This window comes from Centropristis striata, chromosome 4, assembly GCF_030273125.1.
Source record: "Centropristis striata isolate RG_2023a ecotype Rhode Island chromosome 4, C.striata_1.0, whole genome shotgun sequence".
Classification (NCBI taxonomy): Eukaryota; Metazoa; Chordata; class Actinopteri; order Perciformes; family Serranidae; genus Centropristis; species Centropristis striata.
In genome coordinates, this window is record NC_081520.1 from 25,431,858 (window position 1) to 25,459,474 (window position 27,617).

At 40.4% G+C, this 27,617-nt stretch overlaps 1 protein-coding gene across 2 annotated transcripts in view; it reads left to right on the plus strand.

Moving 5' to 3' along the window:
• Nucleotides 1-27,617, plus strand: part of LOC131969601 (galactosylgalactosylxylosylprotein 3-beta-glucuronosyltransferase 1) — a 92,928-nt gene that overhangs the window by 53,307 nt on the left and 12,004 nt on the right. The window contains exons 3-5 of one of the 2 annotated variants that reach the window (XM_059330685.1): nt 17,874-18,041; nt 21,100-21,242; nt 24,111-24,622. In XM_059330685.1, the coding sequence (XP_059186668.1) occupies nt 21,131-21,242; nt 24,111-24,622 (624 nt within the window). In that variant the 5' untranslated portion in view covers nt 17,874-18,041; nt 21,100-21,130. Of the gene's footprint in view, nt 1-17,873; nt 18,042-20,694; nt 21,243-24,110; nt 24,623-27,617 lie in introns of those variants that run through there. The other variant, XM_059330686.1, reaches the window with a different exon arrangement.

Consider the following 27,617-nt stretch of genomic DNA (forward strand, 5'->3'; position numbering starts at 1 on the left):
GTGGAAGGATGCCTGGCTGAAACACAGTGTGTCCCTCTCTCTCTCTCTCTTTCTCTTTCTCTCTCACACACACACACACACACACACACACACACACACACACACACACACTCACACGTATATGCAGATGAGACTTGTCTGTTCCTTCTGGCTGTCTCTGTAGAGCTGTCACACATGCTGCGTCTTGGAGCACCAGGAGACCGGGGTTGACTTGAATTAAACTGAGAGGATGTCCTTTCCAGATCTGCAGAGGGCCACAGAGACACATCCGCCCCCAGAGAGAGCCAGTCAAAAAGACAGAGGGGGAGGGAAAGAGAGAGAGATGAATGGAGGTAGAGAAGGAAAAAGGGAGGTTGGAGATGGGGTGGAGAGAAGGAGGAAGTACATAAAAAAAGGGAGCAAGAAACTGTCTGTGGGAGAGAGGGATGGAAGATGAGGTCGAAAAAGAGGAGGACACTGGAATAAGAAGCAGGGAAGGAAGATAAACTTGTGTGTGCGTGTGTGCGTGACACAGTTTGATAGAGAGAAGATGAGAGAGAAAGCTCAGAGAACCTAAGGCCACCAGACACACCTACAATATAAATTCTCTTTTCATTCTGCTCTGGCCAACTCTGGCCAAAAAGCATACACATTAAATACATTAAAAGTGATAACAGCTGGTTCAACAGGCAAATGTAATACCTACTGTTATAAGATAATTAAGGTATTCAGATTCCATCATCTAAGACATTTTGTGTATGGAGACCCAGAAAGCTGAAAATTTAATACATAATGAGACGCTAACGCTTTATTTTTGTCATACTGCACTGAAATGATCCGTTTTAGAGCGTGTCTCTTTAAGCCCCCTTCTGCTCTGATTGGTCAGCGCTTCTGGGAGAAGATACACCTTCAAAACTCCTTCTGTCAGAAAGCTTTTCTACCACATGGTTAATGTTGTGAAAGGGTCTATTTTAACACAAACACGATATTTTCCTAAACTTAACCAAGTGGTTTTTGTGCCTTAACCTATAAACTGTGACTGAAAACTGAAAAGAAGCAATAATAACCATAACCATTACCGCCACTATATTACTACCACCACTATACTACTACTAAAGCTTTCAGGCTAAAGGCTTTATCTCACAAAGCCATATCTCCCATGTGCTCAAGCCGTGGGTGGAGAGACTAATATGGGGTGAAGTATATTTTAATGAGCCTGCATGCGAAGGGGAGCCAAAGATGTATGGCTTCTTGAATCCCATTATTTTTTATGATTTAAGAAGACCGCAACAAAATGACTGGGTTGTCATATTTTACAGCTTGTGGGTTGCTGGGCTGTACTCAGTTATCCACAAGTTTGTGTACAATCGCTGAAAAAGTGAGTTTTTTAATGATATGTTCCCTTTAATTTGTATTGTTCTTTTTCATTTTGTCATTTCTTTAAAGTCGGTTTTGGACACTTTACATTTATAGTTTGCTTAAGATCTGCGAAGAGAACAGAGAAAAAAATCAGATGTACTCTTTGTTAGATGTACAAAAAAAACAACACTGTGTATTTTGTGTGTTAATCTGCCTCAGCCTTTATCACAGCTGCAGCCTTCACACTAATCTCCCAAACAGCGGTACACTGTACCAGTGTCTAAAGAGCTAAGTATATACAGAAAAGTGCAGTGTATGTTTAGAATAGATTACAGTAATGTATGTCCTGACCTAAGGCTGCACAAGAGATTTTGAATAGTCCATCATTTCTATATCCCACCTCCAGGCATTGTGATTAACATGAACTGCATTCCCCATTCGGCTGTACTGTCCTGCGTCTTTCTTGCCCTGGATGATAAACACGCTAGAGACCAAGGTTTTTGTAGAACAAGAAATTGGAACATAAATTATTAAGTGAGGATGCGGCTTCCCAAAAAAAGCATCCATTGTATTTTCTCCTTATGCCTGCAAACTACAGTAATGCTGGGATTTTGGTGAAAGGCTGAGCTTGTTACTTTTAATACAGGGAACACACAGCTCATCATTGTCTTCCCTCCAAATCGACTGTGAGCTCTGCGCAGCACATCTTCTGCCCTTTGTTGCACAATCTCTTTGTTCTGTAATGACACAAACCTGCTATGCACAAGTCCTACAGGCGACGTTTTCTCATTTTAATTTCAGAACATTAGCTGCTGAATTATTCTAAGATTAATGATGACATTCCATGCATGACGCATAATCATCGTATGTGATTACTTACACGAAATGAGAAGTTCAGAGATATTAACGCACGCATTTGGTGGTTTTGGGGAAGCGCTTAAATGCATCAATGTTTACTTGGTTTTTCCACCTACACCACAATTACATTTGTCCCCTTGGCAGTTTTCTGGAGCATTAATTCTCACAAGCCGAGTGAGCATACAAATGGCTGACCTAAAAACTTGTGGTGGAAAAAGCGGCTGCTATAAAAATGCTTTGTGAATGCGTTTTTGTGCTTTTTAGTTTATCTTGTATTCCACCAGCTATTTATAAATGTTTTTCAAACCAAGGCAGACATTTGGACTTGTAATTAAGCCACCCACTAATAGCTAACTTCTGAAGACATCCATGGCTTCTTTTTAAAAAATTAAAAAACAGAAAACATGCACAAAAATGCTGAAATTTGTTATTTTTAAATACTTCAACTTACTGTACGAGCTGCTGAAATGACTGTGTGCAGCTTGCAACAACCTCTAAAGCATACTTGCAAAGACACTGATTTCCCAGACATGGATAATGTTGTGTTGTAAGGTTAGAGAGAGGAAAAAAGTGTTGTGGCATGATGCAACTTTTTGCAATTTCATTGTTATCAAGAGAAATGTCTCTTAACGTTTCCCTCTCGAACATTGAATTATTCAGTGCACAGCAACCTGGTTTTGGAGTGTAAACCATTCGCAGAGGAGTTGTATGGCACAGTTACTGTAAAAAAAAAAATCATGCAGAAGATGCCAAACAGAATGCCAAATCGTGGTGAAAAACAAGTATTTTTTAGCACACAAAAGGCTAAAATGAGCACAGTGGATCATTGGAAAGTTCAGCATTTCAACAACTCCATTCCACCCAAACCAACATGACCTAAATAAGTGGTTCAGTCTCCTAGACATTTTGGGATTTATCCACAAGCCAGCTGGCTGCAGCGCTGTATGGTACCTGCACACAGTGAGCTCCTGCAAGATTAGATAACTAGGACTGCTCCAAGACTCAGCGAGGTCCTGGGGAATTGTGAAAGTTGGCGTTGAGTTGTCTGATGAAACCCACACACGTACAGACAACATGCAGCAATATGTGAGCACACAACAACAAAAAAACAAAAAATATCCACTTGCACAGACACACAGAGCTGAAGGCTTTTATAGAACTTAAATCACCCTGAAGCCCATCAGACCACATCAATGTGTATGTGTGTGTCATTAGAGAGCCCTATGGCCAGCCCAAACTAGCAGCAGTTAGCAGGACAACAGCCTTAACTAAAGCACAACCCCCTCCCCTTCCAGACGTGCACCATCTCCGCTGGGAAGCAAACAGGGATACACCAGAATTGTCTCGCCCTGCAGCTATACAGCAACAACAAACCCCTCCGTGCCAATTTTATCGCTCTATTTTCTAGCCCAGCATATGGCCATTGTGTGTGATGTGTGGTGTTTTGGAGAAAAGACAAGGTATTTTTTTATTCCAAAGTATCACAGCTTTGTGCACTGAATTATAGTAAGTCCCTTTCACACATGCACTGCAACCCTGAACTTATCTAGGCATTGCCCCCAGGAGCTCTATGTGAGAATGCAAATGTCCAATTCAGTTGATTTGGACATTAAATGGACTTCACCCTGCCAGCCTGTGAGTACAAAGTCAATCTAATGTCCGTTTGAGCCCATGTGTGAACAAAGCCAGTAATTGGAAAATTCACGGCAAGCAAGTGGGTGTGATGTTTCTGTCATATGATAGGCACAAACCTGAAAGAATGAACAACATTCGAAGGGAGAAGATAGAGGAGGGATCATTCACATGAAGACAGCAATAAAATGTGTTATTGGAGAAATAACATCAGCTCCTCCAAACCATATGACCGCATATGATTTTTGTTTCCTAAATTTCTTCTTTTTTTTGTGTCACAGCCCAGGCCCCAAAGCATCCTTTACTGTGTGCATGAGACGCACCAGTCTTCCCATTGACTGTAATGTTAACCCATCTGCGGCAACACTATACAACTAGAGTAACAGAAGTAATACAAAGAGTGCAAAGGTTTGCTCAGAGTGGACAGAAGGGGAGTTGGATGGAAACCCCCAGACTTTAACCCAAAAGACTGGTGTCAACTTGTGTAACAGCATGTAACTAATCATCCCGACACATCCAAACCTAACCAAAAGGGTTCTGTGTACAGCGGTATCACAAGCTGAGGGTTGTGACAAAGCCGTATATCAGAAGTTGGGATGCATTGGTAAGACATATAGCAATTGAACTCAAGCCTCCGCAGCAAAGACCTACCCTTATTGGCACATCAGTGAGCCACCAGGAAGCTCCAGCATTTGTTTTAAATAAGTGTCCCTAAAGCTGGAAGGAAATCAATATGTTGTCATGCTTAAACGTAAAAGTAACTATTTTACAGTCACAGTGTAAAAGAGTTTGTCACAGTTTGGTTATGTTTAGGCAACAAAACTACTTGCTTAAGGTTAGGGAAATTAGGTACAGGGTTATGTGTTATAAAAGATAGTTAACATAAATGGACGTAACTACCAGAAGTTTGAGGACATAGTTAGTTGTTTGCCCAAATAAACCATTCTGATCTTGAGTGACGGGTTAGCACAAGTACTGAGCCCTGCCACATTAAGGAGCCACAGCACCTCAAAGTCTGCTGTGCACTGAAATTGGTGGTGCTGGAAATATTTTGTATTGTCATCATTTCTGCAGGTGTGAAGGGAGCTGGAAGTTGTGACGCTGCTGCTCGGTCAGCCATGTTTGGAAAAAAGTCTTGATTTACCAAGAAGTTGTGGCAAATTAGTCCTACTGAAGAACTGAACAGCTTTGTTGAAGCTGTGAAGTAGACTTTTGGATTCTGACAAGATAGATCTAAGCCACATTCAAAGTACTTTGTCTCCGTTAATGAAACCCTGTTGTTTTCTTGGTGAGGACAGCCTTAGACAGGAGTGGGAAAGGTTCATGTCAATGTCTCAAGGGAAGAGAATGCATTAATCATTAAAAAAAAAAAAAAAACTGACTGTCTGTTGAGCCTCATCAGACAACCAATCAAACACAGCTTGAGAGCAGGGTTTGGGATGGTCACTAATAATAACTAGAAAATTTCCTCTGGGGAAATTCTGAAAGGGCCACGGGGCTACTGCCGGTGTGTGTACACTATGATGAGATTCTTCAGAGATTTCAAACTATGCCCTTTAACCTCAAAATGTGTGCTTACGCGCATGTGTGTGTGTGTGTGTGTGTGTGTATCTGTAACTATAATCACATCAAAGATCAAAGGCAATCAGATCAAAGCAATCAACAGAATTAACTGACACCTGCCAATGTCCCGGAAGAGTGACAACAGCCAGAGGTGGACAGATTTTCTGGCCTCGAACAGAATCATTGATCCGACTTCACCTTGAGCGTCCTGAGTTCTTCCTGAACGTCTACATATGTTGTTTTTTTTTAAGAAAAATGAAAAAAAAAATAGCTTTGTTAGAATGATCTAAAAAAAACTGTTACATCTCCCTTTTTATCTCTGTTTTTAATATGGGAGCCAATGAGGCTGTCGCGAAAAATTCATATTCTGTAGAGAAAAGTAATAGCACACCGATCCCGATCAAACCGCACGTTTTGATATATAATTTGTCCTGCAACTCTTCAAGTTGTAGGACTAGTAGCGGGACGAAATTGCGTCCGGAAGAGGAAGAAGAAAAAATCCACAGTATAACAGTAGTGCTCGGAGGCTTCGCCCTGGTCCCTACAGCTATTGCTGTATGGGACCAGTGCTCGGTGCAATTGCCCCGAGGCCCCAATAATAATAATAATAATTTAATCTACCAGGTGAAGTGCCTATGGGTCAATCAGTAACAGCTTGTTTTGGTCTGTGATGATTGTGCTGGGAACAACAGCCCAAAACCCAATACTGAGCTGCATTATTATGCAGTTTTGTCAAATTCACACGTCAGTGTCTTCAGATTGTCTTCGGATGCACAAGCAAAGAAACAAACAAGTAAATTGATGAGGATTAATAGTTGTTCTCTGATTTTATCATAGAACACGATCAAAGCAGAGAGGGTGATAATGAACAGCGACATTTGAATGTTCTGAGCTCGCCAACCGTGACAGAACAAACTGACACACAAACTCATCTGGTTTGTCGATTGGTTAAGATATAGATACAGACAACCACACACACATAGAACTGAAGCAATGGCAGGGAAAAGCTGGACAAAGCTGCTTCCTCATGGAGGATTACCATCTGAAAAATGGGATGTGCTGTATGTTTGAGTGTATCTCGAGTTCTCAGTTCTGCCTCCACTCAAAGCTGCAAAAAACCAATGTGTCAGCCTGAATTGGACAAAGAGGCTAATCAATAGTAAGCTGGTGAAAATCCTTTGCGATGCTCAACCAGAGGTTATTCCATAATGCAACAGCATTAGAGACAGAGAGGGTCATTTCTCTGCCCACTGGCATCTCTAAATGCTCAAGACAAATTGAGCATGAGCCAGGCTGGGAAAGCACATCCAACTCAAAAACACATTAAAGGTCTGCTCCACAAATTTTAAAACAGAGGACATGAGGTTGTTTGTTGAAAAGCTGCCACCACAATTTTGGCTCCGTTGTTTGAATGATTTATCACACACAGATAATTCCTGGCATCTGCAAACGAATCAATTCGTAGAGATTGTTTTGTTAAAAAACTGACAGCACCTGAAAAGTAACAATGAGAGACATTTACAACATCAGTAATATTTTAGGTGACATAAAGCAATTGACAGAATGAGCACTCGTGAAAATTGTTAATCAAACCACTCGTACACTGACATTATTACATGACTACAACGCGATGATTGGTTGTGTAAAGCCAATGACCTTTCCTCTTGTGTAACGTCTATACTCCATCCATCCAACTAGAAATCCTAATGCTCTGTTAAAGGTCAAAGGGCCAGAGGGGTCAGTCAAACTTCAGGGATACATTCATCAAACTCATGATGACATGTCGCCTTCAAGGGGTCATAAAACACGTCAGTTTTTTCAGTTACCAACCAAGAAAGATCTGCATTTCAGAAAAGGCTTCACTTAAGGCTAAAATTATGGTAATTATGATAATCTGCAGGCAGACTAAAATGTAATTCAAATGTAATATGTATGTATGGCCATCTGATGTTAAGCTATAACAGTCAGTGACAGTAAAGACACAATTAGTATCATTGTGCTTCAACACGAGAAGCTGTTTGCAGGATTGACTGTGCAATGATATGGGTCTTTAAGCTTGAGGGGAAAAAAGCCTTTGATTTGTGCAATCAGCAGACTTTAAGCAGTGAAAGGAGGCACATGCTAAGAAACAGTGATTGAATGCAGCTCTGATAACACCTGATTGTTGCTCAGTGCCATCGAACAACCTCCCCTCTAACTTTGCTGTTGCCCAACCCTCCCTGGACTTTCCAGCAAGATGGCCTAATTGGAGCCATTTCCACATATAATGTGTCAGCCCCGAGGGGGTTCATTATAGATACTGGGTCGACCCACCTCAGCTATTCTTCAGCCGCCCCCTCATCACGGTCCTCTGGTTCAGCCTAGTGACGGATACAGTTGGGTTTCCCTCAGCCTCCAGGCTATTGATCACCATTAGGCGGAAATAAAGTCATGCTGGCTTTGGTGTGTGCCTGTGTTAGTGTGTATGTGTGTGTCTGTGTCACTACAGGCACAGAACTGCACTGCAGAAATGACTCACCTCCCATGCGTCAAAACTAAACTAAAATGAACATCATAATGGCTGCAGCAGATTTTGATGGAAAAAAAACAAACAATATAGGACTATGGCCAAGATACATGGTGGCACAGAGCTGGTTCAAATACGTAACATTGGAAAATGCTAAATCTTGCTTGATAAAAGTTGACAATCTAATGGAATGGTTTAACATTTTGGGAAATACTATTTCTTGCTGCTTTCTTTTCAAGAGTTAGATAAGAAAATTGATACCAATATAGTATTTGAGGTCTGCTCTGATCATGAATGTGTTAAAGGTCACATTTAGAATGTTGTTTTGGTGTGCTTGAAGTCATGTCCCAAATTATTATTATCACTATGACACAGTATCAACTGTATGTTATCATGGATGCTTGCACAGCACCCATAAAGCTGAAAATCGCCAATGGATTTGGTGGCGGCGTTGCCGTCAGTCACCACCGTGCTCTTTATCTCAGCAAAGTCATTGCTCCGTTGAGTCAGTGACACCTCTGTAAATGTAGCATCAGCAGTCACACAGTCGCTGTGTCAACACTGTTCTGTCGGTGTCATCTTTCTGTGCCCCCGGGTTGCTATTTGAATGCGACTGTGCATAACCGCATGCAAGCAAAGGACAAATAATAATAGTAAGTGATTGGCAATGATTTGAAAGGCTAGCAAAGAACGGATTATCAAGGCTCGGGTTGAAATGTCAAAGGTGCCTTGTTTTTACATTGAGCTGGAAACTGTGCTGACTTGCCACTTCATTAGGCCTGCATTCAACATCATCACTTATTTGACATTTTACCAGAGATCTTTAAATGTCAGTGCTTTTATGTCGGTATTCAAGAAATACCATTTGTGTGAAAGTGGTGCATAGGTGCTAAACTGTCTTTATTAAGGAATTTGAAATAATATGGGATGACAAGCATGTTAAAGTGTTGCTAAGAAGTATTTATTTATGGGATACATGTGCATTAATGAGAATGGGACTGTGTAACTGATACTGACATTGCTTTGCATGTCTAATTAATTCAGTGTTTGGATTGCAGTCATGTCAGCACAAATGGAAATATATCAACTATGACAGAAAAGGTATTTAAGGCTTTTATGTAATCATTGTGTTCAAGAAAAACACTGCAAATGCAATTAGAAACTGGAATAATGCACACATGCAGTAAGCATGAGAAATAATAATAATAATAATGTTGCATCCACTAATTACAAAAGCTATTAAATGAGTCTCCACCACAAATTAGCTGTCTCCTGTGGGCCGTGTTTTACTGGCAGGTTCAAAGCTAATGACAGCATGTCATAGAGGGAAATCACATATACCAACACTCTGACTAATTATGTAATTAGGGAAACACCAAAGATGGACATGAGAAAACTGGCAGCGTCATTGAGTCCATAATTGCTATGTGCCAAGTTCATCTGCATCAGACTTAAAACCTCTACTTATTGTGGGAAGGTTTTGCTGAGCACACATGCTGTCTTCATGATTTGGATCCACACATGTGGCCACGCTGCACTGCTACACACTCTTGACACTGTGGAACCACCCAGTTTACTCATGTTGGTCATGAGGCTCCACTCTGTTATCCCCACTGACTTTTCGGTCCAACCTGAGGCTACTGATGGTCCCATATGCCATTTTACATACCATATGTCTTCCATCTCATTATTCCTTCTTTATGGCCGATGCAGATTAGGGCAAATATTAAATATTTCTTATTAAGTTCCCTTTGTTTGATTGTGATAATTCCTTCAGATGTCAAACAAGCTGAGAGTTTTCTTAACAAAGACTCTCCTTAAGGAAAGTCTTCACGTCTCTTTTTCTTCTCTATTTACACCAATTATTTCCCATCCCAAACAAAACTCGGGGGCTACGCTGTCATTGCATTGGAGCCAATCCCCTAGGTTTAATTAGCGATGATCAGATTCATAATTATATATATTTTCCCTCCACAAGGGCATATAATTGGGGGACTTTGACGCTGGGGAGTTTTTCATTGGAGAAATCCATGCTTCTCACCCTCATTAAGGAGCTCAGCAGAGATAGCATGAAGTCTGAGCGCGAGAAGGTGCAGTAGAGAGTCGAACACCTAAACTCCCACTCAGGAAGCAGCCTTTAATTAGCTAATGAATCTGGAAGTTCCCTCTGCCAACCTTTGACCTTCTGCTGAGACATAATAAGCCTGTTCACTGTGCGAGTCATGTCACATGTGGTTGAAATCAATGCCCTGTACACTGAAACCGATTTTAATGAGATAAATGCTGCACTTTCTCTTTTGTTGTTAGGAACTGTTGAAGTCCACATTCATGAATCATTCCTGGAGCCTTACCAAAGGTTGTACTGTATTGATTAAGTGTCATTTCCAACAAAAGCCTCCTCTTCATGATTGATATTGTTTGTCATGCTGATGGCACACAAAGGATCCAAAGACAATTTGTAATTTACAGTGGAACCAAACCTCTAATGGCAGCGGTGTGAAAACATCAGTGTAAATGTAAGAAAAAGTCATTATTAACATACAAGTTCATTCTGCAAATTCAATTTTGGTCAGTGTTACTTATAAGCAGCATTTATTTTGATTTATCAATTATAAATAGAGTATTTATAGGATTTAATTTGACATATTAGCAAATACACTTTTTGCTTACTGGTGGAGAGCTACACAAGAGTATTGATCTCATATCTATACAGTAACAATAAAACTAAAAAACATTTGGATCGTTCGTTAATTTGTTCGTTAGAGTTGTTTTTTTTGCAGAACAGATGAGAGGAGAGTAAAATAATCCGTGTATCATTTGTTCTTTCCATTTTCAATTGGCAATCAAGAATCAAATAATGAAAAATTGACTGGTTATTTTGTTATTTGTTTTTTATTACAACACAAAAAACAAACAAAATGCTTGTTTTTTCATATTTCAATATTAGGCTCAGATCAAAAATACGAAATGAAAAAACGGGCTGAATTTGATTTTAATATTTAATTATCCGTAGTCAAACCAGCCGTCCCTATATAATGTTTGCCGTATGCTTCCACTAGCTCTGCAGTCTGCTAACACTGCTCTTTCACCGGACAACCTAGCGTGAGCAGCATTTTTTTTTAATGGTAAACCACATTAATACTAGAAATACTAATCACAATATAAACCTTCCTCGATCTGTAGGTTAAATTTACAAAGTCTGAGATAGTTCTTTGCTTTGATGGAGTTGTATACTTTCAATAAGTCTAATCTGTACATCAGTTAATGACTATTAATCAGCTACAGCCTGTAGCAGTCAAAATGAGGAGAAACTATGAGATGGGCTATTTTCCGCCGCTCCCTGTGGTCTCCCCAGGATGACATCTCCCTTGACTCCCTTCTGATCAGAGCTGAGCTGCACTGACCCGACATGGCAGGTCCAGATCTCAGTGGCAGCCTCTGCAATCCTGGCGGAGCCCCTTCAGTCTGCTCAGCCAGCTGTGAGAGGCTGCATCGTGCTCCCAGGTCCAGCATTGGAAATGTGCCCTGGGTGAGCCGGACTATAAATTAGTCAGGATAAGTTAAGGGCAGACTGTGCCGGGCTATCCCCCACGGTTATCAGCAGAGGAGAACCTGCCTGAAGGTTGGTGCTCTTAAATCTTTCATCATTGCTGAGGCAGCCTGATCCAGGCATGGACTGCAGCCATCAATCAGGGCCAATGCTCACAGCTAATGGGTTATTCAAGTTTTCCTGAAAATGAAACAGCCATCCTCATCATCTAAATCAAGCATGCATAACAGCACTTACAGCCGCACTCTCTGGCTAATTTTTTTTTATCAAACAGCATTTACAGTGATTGGGATAGCTGCTGGTCTTGTGCTCTGCAAATAGTGAAAATCTGGCAGATTAAAGGTTGATACGTTCTCTAATGGTTTACATCTGTTAATCACACTTCAGACACTCTTTGAATACTAATTGCTGCATGAATTATTACCATTGTCAGTTCAACTAATATGTTATTACTGTTAGCATGATTTAAGGTAAACTTGACAAGATGGCAAGATAATAAACAGCATAACTGTTCCCCTCACACAACCACAGTATTCATACAGTAGCTTTGAGTGTCTAGAAAAGTGCTATATAAATTAAATACATTATTATTATTATTATTATTATTATTATTATTATTATCATTATTCCCTGCTTTGCTATTATTAGCTTGTATCATAGCAGGTAGTTGTTTCATGTGGAGAGGATCAAATTTTGAAGAGACTTGCTCCACGGCAGGTGTGAATTGGATTGATGAGACAAGTAACACAAAACTAGCATGAGGGCGACCTTTCAATGAACCCAAACCTAGAATATGAATAGCATAGCATAACAAGCACAAACACAGCAGACATAAAAAGATGTACTTTAAAACCGAGGAAATGCTTCCCCCGACAAATTCCTTTTCCTGTCAAATGAAGATCTTTTGATAGTTGAATGGCTCTTTAATTCCAAGAACTTTTCACATTTTGAAAAGTGAAATAATTGCCAACTCTACTCAAGATTTCAGATTAACATTGTACAGTATGTCATCAGTTCCCTCTCTGCTCTAAAATGAGTTTAATTACTTGGTAAAATAAAAAATAAAAAAGACGGAAAGAATTCAAACTGCCTCAGTGCACCCCGCTGTTTAAAACACAACATCCTGCTCAACTACAGCCTCTAATTGTGTTTTTATCCATTTTACAGTTTCTCTGTCTGAGCAGGAAGAGAAACTAATAAACAAAGCCTATTAATAAAAGTGATTCTATTATATGTAGCAAAGTCCTCCTAAAGTCCACTTGCTGCTGGTCGCCAATCACAGCAAAGATATAGTGAAGTAAAAGAACCAATTATTATTTCTGGGCTTCAGTTTTGTACAATTAGTATATATATATATAGTATATGAATTAGCTTAAGAGGGTCTACGAATAGTGCCACATATAGTAAAACACAAAATTCAAGGTATGAAAATATGGCATATAATGCAGGAAGGCCCTCAGGCATTCTGTATTTTACACATGTAGTCTCCATTTCTAAACTCTGGAGGACAGAAAATACAATTCGCCCAAAGAAAAGAAAGAAAATGCTTCATTCGTGCTGTTGTTTATTTGGTTTGTATTACTATCTAAATGTATAGATATGAAACCCTGCAGTTTATTCAGGGCTATATAAATTGCCCAGAAAGCTGCATATAGAGAGGACAGATATAAGTACAGCAGCATATGAGAAGTGCCAATGTGCAAAACGTTTGTAAGTGAACCATTGAGTACTGGGCCACTTGGAGCACTGCTATGATGTATTTAACTGTGTAACATTGTAAGCTGTCAGTTTACATAAAAATGTACCACTCGAGTAACCAAGCCAAACACCTGTACGTTTATTAAACTTTGTGATGATTTTATGATGATTCTGGGCCTGGAAATCTGCTCCTGGCTTCCTGTACATCAAAAGCAATTAAGCCTGTTTGAATCAATGCCCACAGATTCATATTCACTTTTAATGACACCTCTAGGCGAAGCTTTTTGGGGGGCTGTGACAGTAACATCAATAATGATATATTGCAGCAACTTGTCTTCCAAGGTTCCCCAGATATCCCTGAAAACTGTTCTGGGTTTTAACCAAGCTTGTCGGAGACCAATGAATTCATAAACGAACGATTGGACATACCAGGACACACGATCTCCAGAGAGCCTCTTTTTCCTGCCGACTGGAGAGTACATCAAAATGATGCCACAAAGCAAGCAAGGAAAAGATGATCTTATTACTGGGTCCTCGGGAAATAGGAGATGGTCGGGGCCAGGGGAGCTCAGAAGTCAGAGGCAGACTTGATAACAAACTTGGAAACATGCCCCCGCTTAGTCTTTGAAGACTCAACTTTACAAATCTGAGGGAGAGGAGAAGAAAGAGGGAGAATATGTGAGTCTGCCAGTGCTGATCTGATGCCTCTGATATATTTGTCAATGTGAGGGAGTAAGGAATATATTATCAGTTAGGCCTATTAAGGTATTTCTGTGGCCCAAACAACAGTTATATATTTCTATAATGTTGTTAAATGTTAATGGTTAAAATCCTATAAAAAATATTGGTTTAAATTATGCCCATTTCATTACGTAGGATATGTAACTATATCAAATTTTACACCATGTAGCTCACTGCATCATGTCATTACGAGCATAATTATTTTAACCCAGACCTAGATCTTTTCCCAAAGAAAACCAAGTATTTTGGGGTTCCAATAATCAGAAACACTCCTATTAGGGATAGAAAGACTAGGCAGGGTTAAGTTTTCATCACATCATTGTCAAACAATGTTGAAAGTAAATCACATCACATCAAGTTAAGTCCATGACAAGAGAGAAAATTCCATTCATAGAGGAAGACCATGAGATATGGTTGAAAGCCACAAGAAAAAAACAAGTAAGTGGATCTTGAGTTTAGATATTTGAACTCCATGTTAAAAATGAAAGTCTATATCATGCAGTCGTATTAAAGACATCACCAGTCAATTTAATTCAGCAAAGACTTTCAAAGTTATCATTACCAACATAACACTTTATATATTACCAAATAAAACATGGGACATGCTAGAAGAATCCATCTTTACAGTATATGAAATGGAATAAATCTGTCTTAATAGCCCACAAAAAGACACTTGGATCCCTTTTTGTTCCAATTGCTGCTTGGTGAATCCTCATAAGATATTGTTAAAGAATAAAAGATACTTTCCAAAACAAATGAAGCTAGATTCAAAGGAAAGTTTAATGAGGCTCTCTGTATTCTTGTGTAATAGCTTGGAGGTGCTGCATAGTACAGTACCATGTGTTTTCATTATTTTAAAGTTGATGCTACTTTGGGTCTAATATGTTAAGATTTTAGAATTTACTTGATAAGCGAGAGGGAGGATTTAAGATTTAAAATCTCCACAGGAAGGAGCTGCCTTTTTGTTTTTATGTATGCAAAATGTCATCCAATTTATTTTTCGAATAATAGTCAACTCAGTTATAGGAAGGCTATCTTGTAAGATTAGTCAGAGATATGAGGACATAAAACCACATAAGCCCCATCTCACAGAGCACCTGAGACACACAGAACTACTAGAGAAATATGTTGTTTCGCCCCTCACCTCTTGGGACTAATGGTGTTAGTTCAACAATCAGTACAACAGTTTTCACACGTAGCATTGTTGCTGTGATTCTTTATTAATCAGCGGCAGGTGTTCCCTTCACAGCTGGTTAACTCGTGCTGATGTGAAAGGCTGTCAAGCTTCATTGTCTGCCATTGGCTGCTGCAGTCTGTGGTGTGGGATCGACTGTCTGTATTCTTGCCACATCATACAGTTCAGGTGCCAGAGACACAAACGGGCCATCTGAGTGCCTGCTTACTGCCTCTTTACATGACTGTACTTTTGCTTGTGTGTGACTGTTTTGGCGCCTCTTCGGCAGAGATCAAAAGGAAAGTCCTATATTAGTAAGACTACAATTGATTATAAGGCAGTTTCTGAGGAATGTAAGCTACATTATTATTATCATCCACATCAACTTACAACAAAGTCTGAGAGTCTCCAGCAATGTTTGCAGCTCTGAGGTTATACTTGAACAACAGTGCTTGAGCTGAATAAGTTTGAATGCTAATGCTGTTTGTTCCTAACCTCTAATACAACCTAAATTAGCACCCCTACTGGTAGAAAGGCATTAAGACGTTATAGAGTTTTAAACCCATGCCTAATATTGTCAAAACTGTTGTTGGTGGCAGTTTGGTTAGGTAGAGGCAACAAAACTACTTGGTTAAGTTTAGGAAGAAAGATATGTTGGTGTAAAATATGTACTGAATGACGCAAAGTAGTGATTTAGGGGACATAAGACATAATGTTGAATGTGATGTTGCTATGCACGAAGCAGTGTTAGGTTTTGGTTTCACTGGGGATATTAACACCGGTCTCCCAGGTGAAAGTCCAGTTGTAGTCTGACCCCTTTCACTCTCTTTAAGTGGACTTTCTCATTCTTTATATCCTACATATTCACATGCACTTTTGTTTCGGTCATAACTACTTTGCCTGCGTAGCATTTAAGCTCTAGTAATTGGCGAGGAGTGCATGCTTGCAAAGGGTACCAGCATTCAGTCAATACCTAACCTCAACCAATTGGGTTACTACGCAGGGCAGGTCTGGGGTGGAATTCACAATAACGCCCACTAGAGGTCGACACTAAACAGAAACGTAAATATAGGTCGTAATCAGCTGCTATACAAGCAACTTATGGGGTCGTTATGGGTTGGGGGACACTTTCTTATGTTTAGCTGGTAGAGTTAACCACGGTCACCATCTCACTTGAACACAATAGCACTCCAGCAATTGCTAATCAGAACTAAACACACAGAACAGCTGAGGCTGATGGGAATTGGACCAGTTAGAAATGTATTAATGTCAAGATACATTTTCCTTTAAACAAGACGTTATGCATGGGACCAACCCAACTAAAATGTGTAAACAAGTCTGCACCAAAGAATTAATTTAGACTTTTAGTGAATGCATTCATCATTTCACAAAACAAGCATTTATAACTCTGTATATTCTGCTTACATAACAGCAATATGAGTTCCAGTTCCCTTCAGCTGCCAGCGCTTGCTACATTGGTTTATTTTCCAAACATTTTCTTTTTAAAAACGTTTAGCACTGAGATGCTGCAGTGGCCTGTTGGAGAGTCTGAGATTTTGGCAGGTTGTTGTATTATACTGTGTTTCCCTCTGTTTCGCTCCATCACAATGTGTAGAAGAGGGAGTGTTGTACAGAAATCACAGCGACAACACTGTCATTGCGACTTTGCATGCATGACAGTACTTGGCAGCAACTGCAAAGCCTTTCTATCGCGCTAGTGTTTAGTGTTTTTGTCTTTTTTCACGACAGTACTTGCTTGTCGCTATCGTAAAAAAGCAAATAGCCTCCTGCAGAAGCGGCACTAACCCATTAAGACCGTTTCTCTTATTCATCTTTTATTCCTTCAGATGCATGATCCTTCAGTTTGAGGAATTGGACAATGAGTCAGGGCAATCTGAAAATAGATTGTTTTGAAATTTTGTGCCCATCAAGCACAAACACCCTCTACTGCATTACTGGGTCATAGGCAATTTTCTTCTTTATACAACAGTGTGCCTCAGTAAAAATGACTCTGGGATTACTGCTGTTCATTCCCCAAAACCTACATATTTGCAGTTTATATGATTCTCTATTACAAAGCTCCTAAAAAAATACTCTCTTCAGCTATCCAGTTTTGGAGCTGATGCAGCATGCAGACATCACTGGCTGACTGAAGCATAAACCTCCATAGAAGCAGCGCTCCCTCAGATGTATTTGAATAAGACATGATGCCAGTTTATTTTTGTAACATCCCCCACCCAAGACTGTTGGCAAGCAATGGAGTTGTGACTAACCCTCTTCCATTTTCCACATTAGGCGTGTAGAGAAAAAAAAAAGAAAAATAAATACTTCACTGTCTGCTCAGTTCAGATTGGAGTCAATGAGGTAAAATGACTTATCAATATTTACGGTTTCAACCATTTCACACATGAGCAAAAAATGCAGCATTGTAAAGCACAGGGGGAGCGATTCCTGCTCTGAATGTGAATGATGTGCATCCAAATTAGAGTTCATTACTTGATACTGACACATTTTTCCTCTGCTGCATTTTGAGCCCATGCTCTTTGATGTTAAATAATGAATAGGCGTCACACAATGACACCGCTCACAAAAGGTGTCCAAAGCCAAGAATCTCTTTAAGGCATTTGACTCTTAGAGCCTGTCCAAACTGCTATGTTTAAACCTGGCTGACTGTCCTCGGATGTCTCATGCTGGTGTGAGTGAAAGAGTCGGGGGGGCACATGAAGGTACACACTGTGAAAAAACACAAAGAGAGAAACACTCGCAATCTGTCATCACTGAATCATATTCACTGAAGTGTTCTTCTTTTACAGGTCAGGACTCAGTGTCGCCTGTCTGCGTGAGGAGATACGGCAGAGGAAGAGGAAATGGTCGGCTAAAGTGTCATGGAGGACGTCACCACTACGTAGCTCATCAAGTACGCAGTGTGGCCTTCCCAGCTGCGCATCAACAGTGGTGCCATGATCCAGTTATAACTGTGGGTGAGCATCCAAAACCTTTCCTCATTCATTTAGATGTATTAATTACATGCATCAATGTTATTGAAGGGGCATTCCACTACACATCAAGGTCAGTGACAGCGAGTACTACCAAAAACTGCAGTTCCCCGACTGGCCACTTGAGGCTGGCTCCAAACGCCATGTAAAAATGTCAAACTTTACAGCAGAAATAAACATGTTTATAGCCTGCTACAAAATAGTTGTAAATGTTTTCTGTGACTTGGGAGGAGCTTTGTTTGGTCTGAGAAAATAAGCTTGATGTCATAATGATGTCATCAGGGCTATCTCATCTTTGGATTACATACTGCAACTGTAGACATTGGTGTGGAGTTGGAAAAGATGCATTTACCAGACAGGGAGAGGCTCTCAAATTGCATCATGGGTAGTGTAGAAAAGGCAGCAAAGGGCAGACTCTATGCTGAAAACTGGATTTTTGTATTTTGAAAAGTGCCTCGGATAATGGTATAATTTGAAGTTTCTCCCATTTTTCAGTCACCATTATGAAGGTAACAGAGACAGACACTTTGCAATAACAAGGGTATATTCACAAGGTCAAGGAATCCATTACACATAAAATGTAAGCAATAACAATGATGTGTGACGGGTTGATGTTCAGCATTAGTGGGGGATTGTGCTCCCAGAGAGCTATCCAGATTGCATTGTGAATTACTGAAAAGAAGTGTTAGAAATGACTGTATTCACTTCAGAGTAGGCACGGGGTTTACATATTTATAGGCTTTAAAAAGGATTGTTTGCATTTTCAGCGTTTATAAGAAGGTCTAAAGTAACAGGTCTAAAAGGCAGTTTATTCCTCATCTGTGGCATTTACATGGTCACATTTATTTCTTAAAGAAAATCTGTTTCCCATATCCCCCTTCAAAAATGTGTCTCAAATGGATGCATTTACTGTTTTTTATCAGTGAAATTCCTGTATTATTAATTCAACTTTGACTGTTGGTCATTTTCTGTACAACTTACTGTACTGTAGCCGCACACAGAGGACTTTACAGTAAATCACCTTTCCATTAAAGTTATACAGCTTTGTAACTCTGCAAAACACATTTTTTATCAGCATAAAACACTTAATATGGTATATTATATGGTGTGTCAGAACTATTTACGCAAAGGCTGTTCTCAACTGATGGCTTGAGCATTAATGGTGTATTTATTTACAGAGCTTAATAAACATAATTGGCATGTACGATTATGTTAAGCCTCAATATACTGCCACCTTCCCCAGCAGTAGGAGCAAGATCACTGTGGGAAATGTGATGACTTGCTTCCTCATGTGTAAAGCTGTAATGAATACGCCAAACACCTGTGCTCACATTATGTCTGTTTTTCTCCTTTGTTTAATTGAGCAGATCAGTTAATAACTGCATTTTCCCAGTTAGGGCTCGGCGTAATGCCAGAAGCCTATTATGGAGGAGGAGAGACAGTCCCTGGGAGAGACGGGGAGGTCTGTCATCCTTAAATTCAACGTAAATGAGCTACGTGGCAATGATGTAGAGAAGAAGCAGTGGACACAATAATACGCCGGAAATATAATGATGCCGTGCAAAACAATCTGTGAAACAGGATGTGATCATTTTCATTGAGACTGTGTCAGAGTTTTGGGTGAGATTATAGTGAATGGAGTTTATGTCATTATCTTTTTTTCTTTTCCAACTATGTAAAATCTATGTAGCCTCTTGAAAGGCCAAGTCCTAAATTGTTTATTTGACCCTATAAACAGCAAACAAAATTATGAATTTTTGTACGCCAACCCGCAACCATTATTCATATTAATTATTATATTAACCATGATTATTCTCCGATTTTGGATCATGGCAGAAAATAAGTAATGACGTTTAATGTCCCCGACAACCACTGTAGTCTCATTTAGCCACTTTTTAGCAACCGCTTTTTTAAGGACAAAACTTCTAAATTCACAAGTGGGAGTATACAGTAACATATTTTATGTCGTACAACAAAACATGAACCTGAATCTCTTCAGCTTGTGTTAACCACAGACCATATTTCAGGCATCTAACCGAAAACCTATTCAAAATCCTCATTGAGTTTGAGAGGTTAGACCCTGTGGCACTAAAATGCTAACTTACTTCCGGGTTTAAGAACTCTTTCCTGGGGCGCCTCATAGAGATAGAGCGCATTTAAGCCCCGCCCCCAGCAGGGGGAAAATAAACCATCCCTCGCTATTGACTTTGTATTGAAACATGGTACCTCCTTGACAATTTAGCTGCCTGACTGAAAATAATGAACTTGAGAAAAATGTGAGATCCTGAAACTCAATTTATTTAATGTTAACTTTTAGACAACTCCTTGGAGAGACTTGCTACCACTTTTAAATCAAATTGTAACGAATCATGAATAAATGTATTTCAATTCATTCCCAGTGAATGTCTTTCATGCTGTAATTAGATTTTTCAAAGGGATACAAAGTTGAACCAAACATTCTGGACTCAGAGGGAAGGGCACATTTCCCAAACAGTCAACCCGCAGTCTGGTGACATCGTTTCCTGCCATTTGGCCAGTGAATAGCTTCAACACTGGGCATGAAATCACTGCCCCGTCCTCAGTGATGGCACGGATGAGCTCATCTGGTTGGCAGAGGGCACTAGCTCCTGCTCGTTGGCCTCCTCCAGTGCCTTTGACGCCCTTTTTATTTTAACAACTTTTATGCTTTTAACTTCTTAAGGTTTTCTGCAGAGGTTGAACAGCAATAACCTGCTCCATCACCTCACTATAACTATGTTTTGGTGAGGCTGTAATGCGTCTACTGCAGAATCATATTTTATTTCGTTTTAACAGCTCCGAGGACACTATAACACTTTCTGTCAATGACACTTTGGTCCATATGAATAGAGCCTCCCCATTCCAAAGTAATGGAGATTCAACAACTTAAGTGTATGCTTGAATCTTGAACTTGTGTAACAAAAGCACTTCATGGATTTTTTTCAAGGTTCTTAAAGTGACATAACCTGAAACCCCTGTGTGTCATAAAGTACAGAATGATAATACCTCCATCTCTTTCCGCCAGGTAATGCCGAGCCAAATAACCAATCCTGGAGATGCCGAAGAGAAGAGATATTCTTGCCATCGTGTTGATCGTGTTACCCTGGACTCTGCTCATCACTGTTTGGCACCAAAGCGCTATTGCTCCACTCCTCGCCATCCGCAAGGGTACGCACTTCACTGGCAATATCAAACCTGAAGTGGGGTCCTTGAACGTAACACTGCACTTCAGGTTTAGACAACAGGCCGTTCATTTAGAGGCACTCACTAACCATGGCCATCAGCTTCATCAGAGCTCAATAACACTTGTCCAGCCATTGTAAACCTCATCACTCTGGACTATTTAGTGAAGACTGGGAACTTACTATCACAGATTCTCTTTCATATATCTAGGAATTATTTTTTCAGTCCACCAGTTGAACAGAATTGTTCAGCTGTGTCTAATTTGCATTCATCATTCTCGTGCTGGCTTCCAGTACGTTGCAAAATAATGTCCTTTCACAGCCATTTGCAGCCTATGTACTAACATGCCTTGGCACATCAGTCCATAGGCATGTCCAACATTTATTTTATCAATTCAGGTTTCAACTATTCCCCAATTTCACTCACTAAATGTGATGTGAATTCATTTCAGAGTTTATTTGAATCATTAATTTGAATAATAAATGTCTGCTCAATTAGCTTTACAGAATATCCTGCATCCACGTGTAATATCATGTTTGCACACCAGTATGAGTCACCAAGACACGCACTCATGAGCCTCCCAATCGTCCCCCAGAGACCACAAACCAACAGTGTAAAATGTCAAGTACGCTGCCGAGTAAACAAACCCAAATTAGAGCCACAGCAAATCAATAGAGCTCATTGCCCTCTTCTTATAATGTCATGAATGCACATACAGGGGTTAACAAACAAAATAAGTTTACACAAATGCCCCGAGGCAGTCTGGAGTCAACAGAAGCTTCAAATTATGCTAAATAATTGGTTTTCTGCATTTTATCCTCACACCTAAAATAGTGTCTGAGTAGCTGACAATCATAGAAAAAATGCCCAGGTTGTATTAAAACATTTTTTCCCCTCACAAATGTATGTTTTATGGAAACGGTGTTGACAATTAAAAAACAGTGAAGACTATTTTTGCAAGTGTTATCTGACCCAGCTCTGCCCACAGGCCTTCTTTTGTGTATTCTCTTAAAAGAGAAGCTAGAGGGTTTTTTGGCAGCGTGCTCGCTGGCAGCCTCTGTCGAACATCTGGCCATCAGCAGATTGTGTTAATCTATGTGCTGCAGAAAAGTCCTCCTTATGTTGGAGGTGCAACTGAAGCTCGGGCAGAACAGTGACAAAGATTGCCATTAGCTGTGGCACAATGAAAAGAAATTAACTACCTTAATGATTCTATAATCATATTCTATCTGTCATGAGGAAACTATTGGGGCCAGAATATCACCGCCTGTTCCTCTGGAGTCACCTCAGTGTGTTCAAATCCGTTTACATACAAGTCTGAAACAAGTGGTCATATTTTTCACACAGCCTAAAATTGCATTCACCTTATTTCAAAAGCACAACATTGACTCCTGTACTGCAGCAGCTGCTGGGAGCTTTGATTATTCATTCTCAGAGTGACTGTCAAATGCCCAACATGGCCTCAAAAATAGTTCTCCAATCCCAGAGTAAAAAATACAAAAAAAAAAAAAAAAAAAGCAGTTTTCATATTTTTTTAATTTGCTACCTGAATTCCCAGACTCCAGATAAACACTGTGTATTAAAAGCCAGCAATGTGAACATGCCGAACTCCCACACATCAACCCTTTTCTATGGAGTCAATTGAGACAAAATATTTTGGTAGTGCAGTTTTAACCTGTTTTTGATGGTGTTTAGTCCATGCTGACAACCAAGCAGAACACAGGTCTGATTTTCAAGGCCCATACTTGCCCCACTTCCTGCACATATGACCAATTACTTCCCTAATCCAACCTGACTGGAGATCCGTGGCCCGACCCAAAACATTGAATCCCATCGTCACCATGCGTTGTTCCAATAATCCAGTTAGGTTGTTTAAGGTGATCATTTTTGGCCAAGTCATACATGTGAAACTAAGATAATACATTTTTAAAACAAAGGTTATTCAGAAAATACTATTCGAATGTATATTTTTCTTCTTAATGTAACAATTGAGCAGCACATCTCCACAGTTAAGTTGTCTTTTAGTGACACTCCTGAATGAAGCAGCTCACATATTCCAGGTGATGCAGAACAAAGAGCCGACATACAAAGGAATAATAATATTAATGTGGTGAATTAATTTTCTAAATTATCAAAACATATCAAAATAGCATGAGTTTGTTCGTTCACCCCCTTGTTTGACATTCAAAGGATTTATGCATTAAAACATTAAATTGAATATATATGACCATGTCTTATGTTTACCATACCTAGAAATAAAATTAAGATAAAATACCGCCCATGAATCATCATTTTCGAAGGTCACCCGGAGAGTACACGACCCAGTGCAGGACTCTGCAACCAAGTTATCACACTGAAGTTAATAAAAGCAATCTTAATCATGTTTAAGGATCTCTTGGGTAAACAGATAACTCCATGTTTATTGGAAAGTAGTGTAGCAGTAATAAGTTGGTGACATTAAGAGACAGGCATAGAATGAGGTGAGAATGAGTCTGTGGTGGAGTCTAAACATAAAAAGAGGATGCACGTACCCACATTTTTCTTACTTGGGAAAGAAAAGCCCAAAGGCGGTGCTGGGGGAATAGCAAGGCTCATCTCTCCCCTGCCTTTCCTTGCGCTGTCTCTCTGTCCATCAGCTGTGTTATCCTCTCACGGTGCCTGCTTTCACTTTTTGCAGCCTGTCACCACCTAGTAAAAGAGATCTTTATCATTCCAGAGAGGCTTGCAGTCCGCCACCATCGGCTCTCAGGTACACTTTACCCCCATTGGGTTTAAGTCACCTGAGGCAAATATACAAAGGGCAGCCCAAGGTTGCACTAATGCTTACATGTCTTCTTATCCCCAAATCTGCAGATGATGGAGTCGAGGGCAAGAGAGAGGCTGGTGGCCAGGCGCAGGACTCCAAGGAATACTGTGCCTCTGATAAGGACATTGTGGAGGTGGTGAGGACAGAGTATGTGTATACGCGGCCTCCACCCTGGTCCGATGTGCTGCCCACCATCCACATCATCACCCCCACATACAGTCGACCGGTGCAGAAAGCGGAGCTGACACGGCTCGCAAACACCTTCCTCCACGTTCCCAACCTGCACTGGATCCTGGTGGAGGACTCGCAAAGGAGAACGCCTCTTGTCACGCGTCTCCTGCGAGAAACAGGGCTTAACTACACCCACCTCAATGTAGAGACACCCAGGAACTATAAGCTGCGGGGTGACACTCGGGACCCCAGAATCCCCAGGGGGACCATGCAGAGGAATTTGGCCCTGAGGTGGCTGCGGGAAACCTTTAACGCCAACAGCAGCCAAGCTGGGATCGTTTACTTTGCAGACGATGACAACACATACAGCCTGGAGCTGTTTGAAGAGGTTAGAGCTGGTCAAGTTCATTTCATGCAATATTTACAAAATCTCATGAATTAGCTAAAAGAAGATCAGCAAGATTTGGTGCAATGACAGTATGGTTTGATATTTGCTAAATGTTCCTGAATTAGTGGATGTTTGCTAAGTTACATCACCAGCAAACTATGGTTCCTATTTACACATAGCTGAATCATAACTTTATCTTAGTTGATTAAGTCAGTGGTTCCAGAATTGGGGGGTGCAGCAGCCCCTCGAGGCCCGGAGTTATAAAAAGGGGGGTTGCAGTAAGGCTAAATATAAAAGATGCATGGTTCTGCACTGCGAGCAAAACACTGACAAGTTTGTGAAAAAACTGCTGGCTAAAGTCAAAGCAGTGGATGAATCTACACCAAATGGTAAATGGTAAATGGACTGCACTTATATAGCGCTTTTCTAGTCTTTGCGACCACTTAAAACATTTTTCACTACAGACAGCGCTCATTCGCCCATTCATACTGGTGGCCGAGGCAACCCTACAAGGTGCCACCTGCCACCATCAGGAATTCATTCACACATCGATGAACGCAGCATCCGGAGCAATTTGGGGTTCAGTATCTTGCCCAAGGATACTTTCGACATTTAGGCTGCCATGGTCGGGCGACCACTTGACCAACTGAGCCACAGTTGTTCTTTCAGATCCCAATGAAACTACGACTACAAATGGAAGTCCTGCCCACATTCTTACCATAACCCGATGACCTCTAACCTTAATAGGGTGGCCATTTCCTTCATATCAAAAAGGAGGACACTTTGTATACACGGAAGCAGATATTTGTTTGGTGTGATCTGGTTTTAAACAGAGTTGTACTCCGATTAGCTTGATGCTTGTCAGTGCTAGCATGCCTCGATAGCTGCTTTGCCTTTGCTGCTCACATCTACATCGCTTCAACATAATGTACAAAAAAAATGAAACTCATCCCTCTTACTTTTTGTAACAAACCCATGTTCTCTTGCCCATTCCGGGTTAAAGGAGGTCTTTCGTTTGGCATTTTCAGACTGGCTCATTTGAATATTCAAATGAGCCATGTGTTGATAGGTCATGACAGGAAAATGTAACCAATGAAATTTCTTATTTTGACACAGCTTTTTTGACACACAATTTTAGCCAATAAGTATTAAACTAACAAGGTAACGTGTCAAAAGGCGGACCTTTTTGTTATTTTCTCAGAAGGAGGGCAAATGAGTGTCCGGATTAAGGCTGCGCCTGCAGCCGGACAGGGCATTTAAAAGCCGGACTGTCCGGCCTATAGCCGGACGAATGGCCACCCTAAACCTTAAAGGAAACATTCACCCCAAAACAATATGACTTGTAGATAGTACTCACTTCACTAGGTTCTTAATGGTCACAGAAAAGATTTTCAAAAATGAAAGCTATCAGTGCAAACAGGCTTTGATGGAGGACCAGCATAAGACTGAAGAAAAGGTTATAAAACAACTGAAAAATGTTCTGAAAATTCCTGGGAAGCATTATCCAAGTGTCTAGTGTCCATTTGTGGCCTCATGGAAGTCCAACTGCAACTACCTCCCCTAAATAATATTGCTAAACAAAGCATTTCTCGATCATCCCCCTGTAAAGGAATTTGCATGCATGTTTACTTGCTAATTTTGAACAAACCGCCTGCCTCCAAGTGGGCCGGCTTTTAGCCTAACCTCTAAAGTATTTCCAACTTTATGTATAAATTATCTATCAAATCATCATCTTTGCATAGTCATTTGTAATCTTACACAAAATTTAATTCATGGAGCTCAAACAGGTAGCTTGTACTCCCCAAGTATGTTGACAACTCTACACGACTATTGAAAATTCTCAAGCGTTGCACAGTGCAATGCTGATTTCCACTTGAGTCTTTGAAAAACACACAAACCATGCGAAGACGATCGAACCCTTCCCAGCAAAAACACAGAGGCCAGCGAGTTTTGCCTGTTTAGAAAGCATGAAAGCTCAGCAGCCCTTCAGCTAACAGAGGAGTGACTGGAATTGATCAGGAAAGCCAGAAATCAGTGAACCCTCTGCAGTATATTACAACCATTCTGTGCAGAGATCGAGGAAAATAAAACTGACTGCACTTTTTTAATACGCTCTTGGAAAGGTTGAGGTTGATTGAATATTACACGTGTCCATGATTAATTAGTGCATGGCATGAATGTTTGTTTAAAAAAGGGATATTGCCAATGATATTCTCGACTATATATATTTCTTATAGTATTGCATTGGGGGAATAAAAAACATGTCTACACGCACAAGCGTACATTTTTACTCCTTAAATTTCATGCTTCTTTGTGCATCCATCCCTATAATTTCACTTCAAGTAAGTGAAACATACAATCTATTATATGGCACTTCCCAGCTATGTACTGCAGACGTCTCTGACATGCTATTTAACAGCGGGTTGAACTACACATTCTCAGTAACTTGCGGCCTTTTTTCAGCTCTTAACAAGCATAGTCAGGGATCTGGAGCTGTTGGAGTTTGGGCATGTAATCAGTACATCTCAGGCCATCCATCTTAACATCAGCTGAATTACCTGAGCGGACACGGTCTAGGTCCTCTGAGTATTAGCCTCAAGTCTTGTTAGTAGTGCAGACGGGGTCCGTAGTAAATGGAGCGCCCGGTATTGACGGGGCCTGTCATTACCTTTCTCTGGGAATCAGCCGAAGTGCTCCGTCTCCCTCAGAGGCCCTCCATCACCTCCAACGGGCCTATTTATGGGCCAGAGTAACAGCCCTGAGGGGGAACGAGAGAAAGAGGTGGAGAGGTAGAGACAGAAAAAAATGAGAGAAAAAGAGAAGGTGACAGCCAGATAGACAGAAAGCAGAGAGTTGACTGCAACTACAGTATAGTTTACTGACACCGTAGTAAAAATTCAGTTGTTTGCTGACACCATAGTAAATATTCTTCTGTTGAAACAGATAGGTGTTTAAGTCTCCAGGGTGGAGACAAAGCTGAAAGACTGACGTTCAC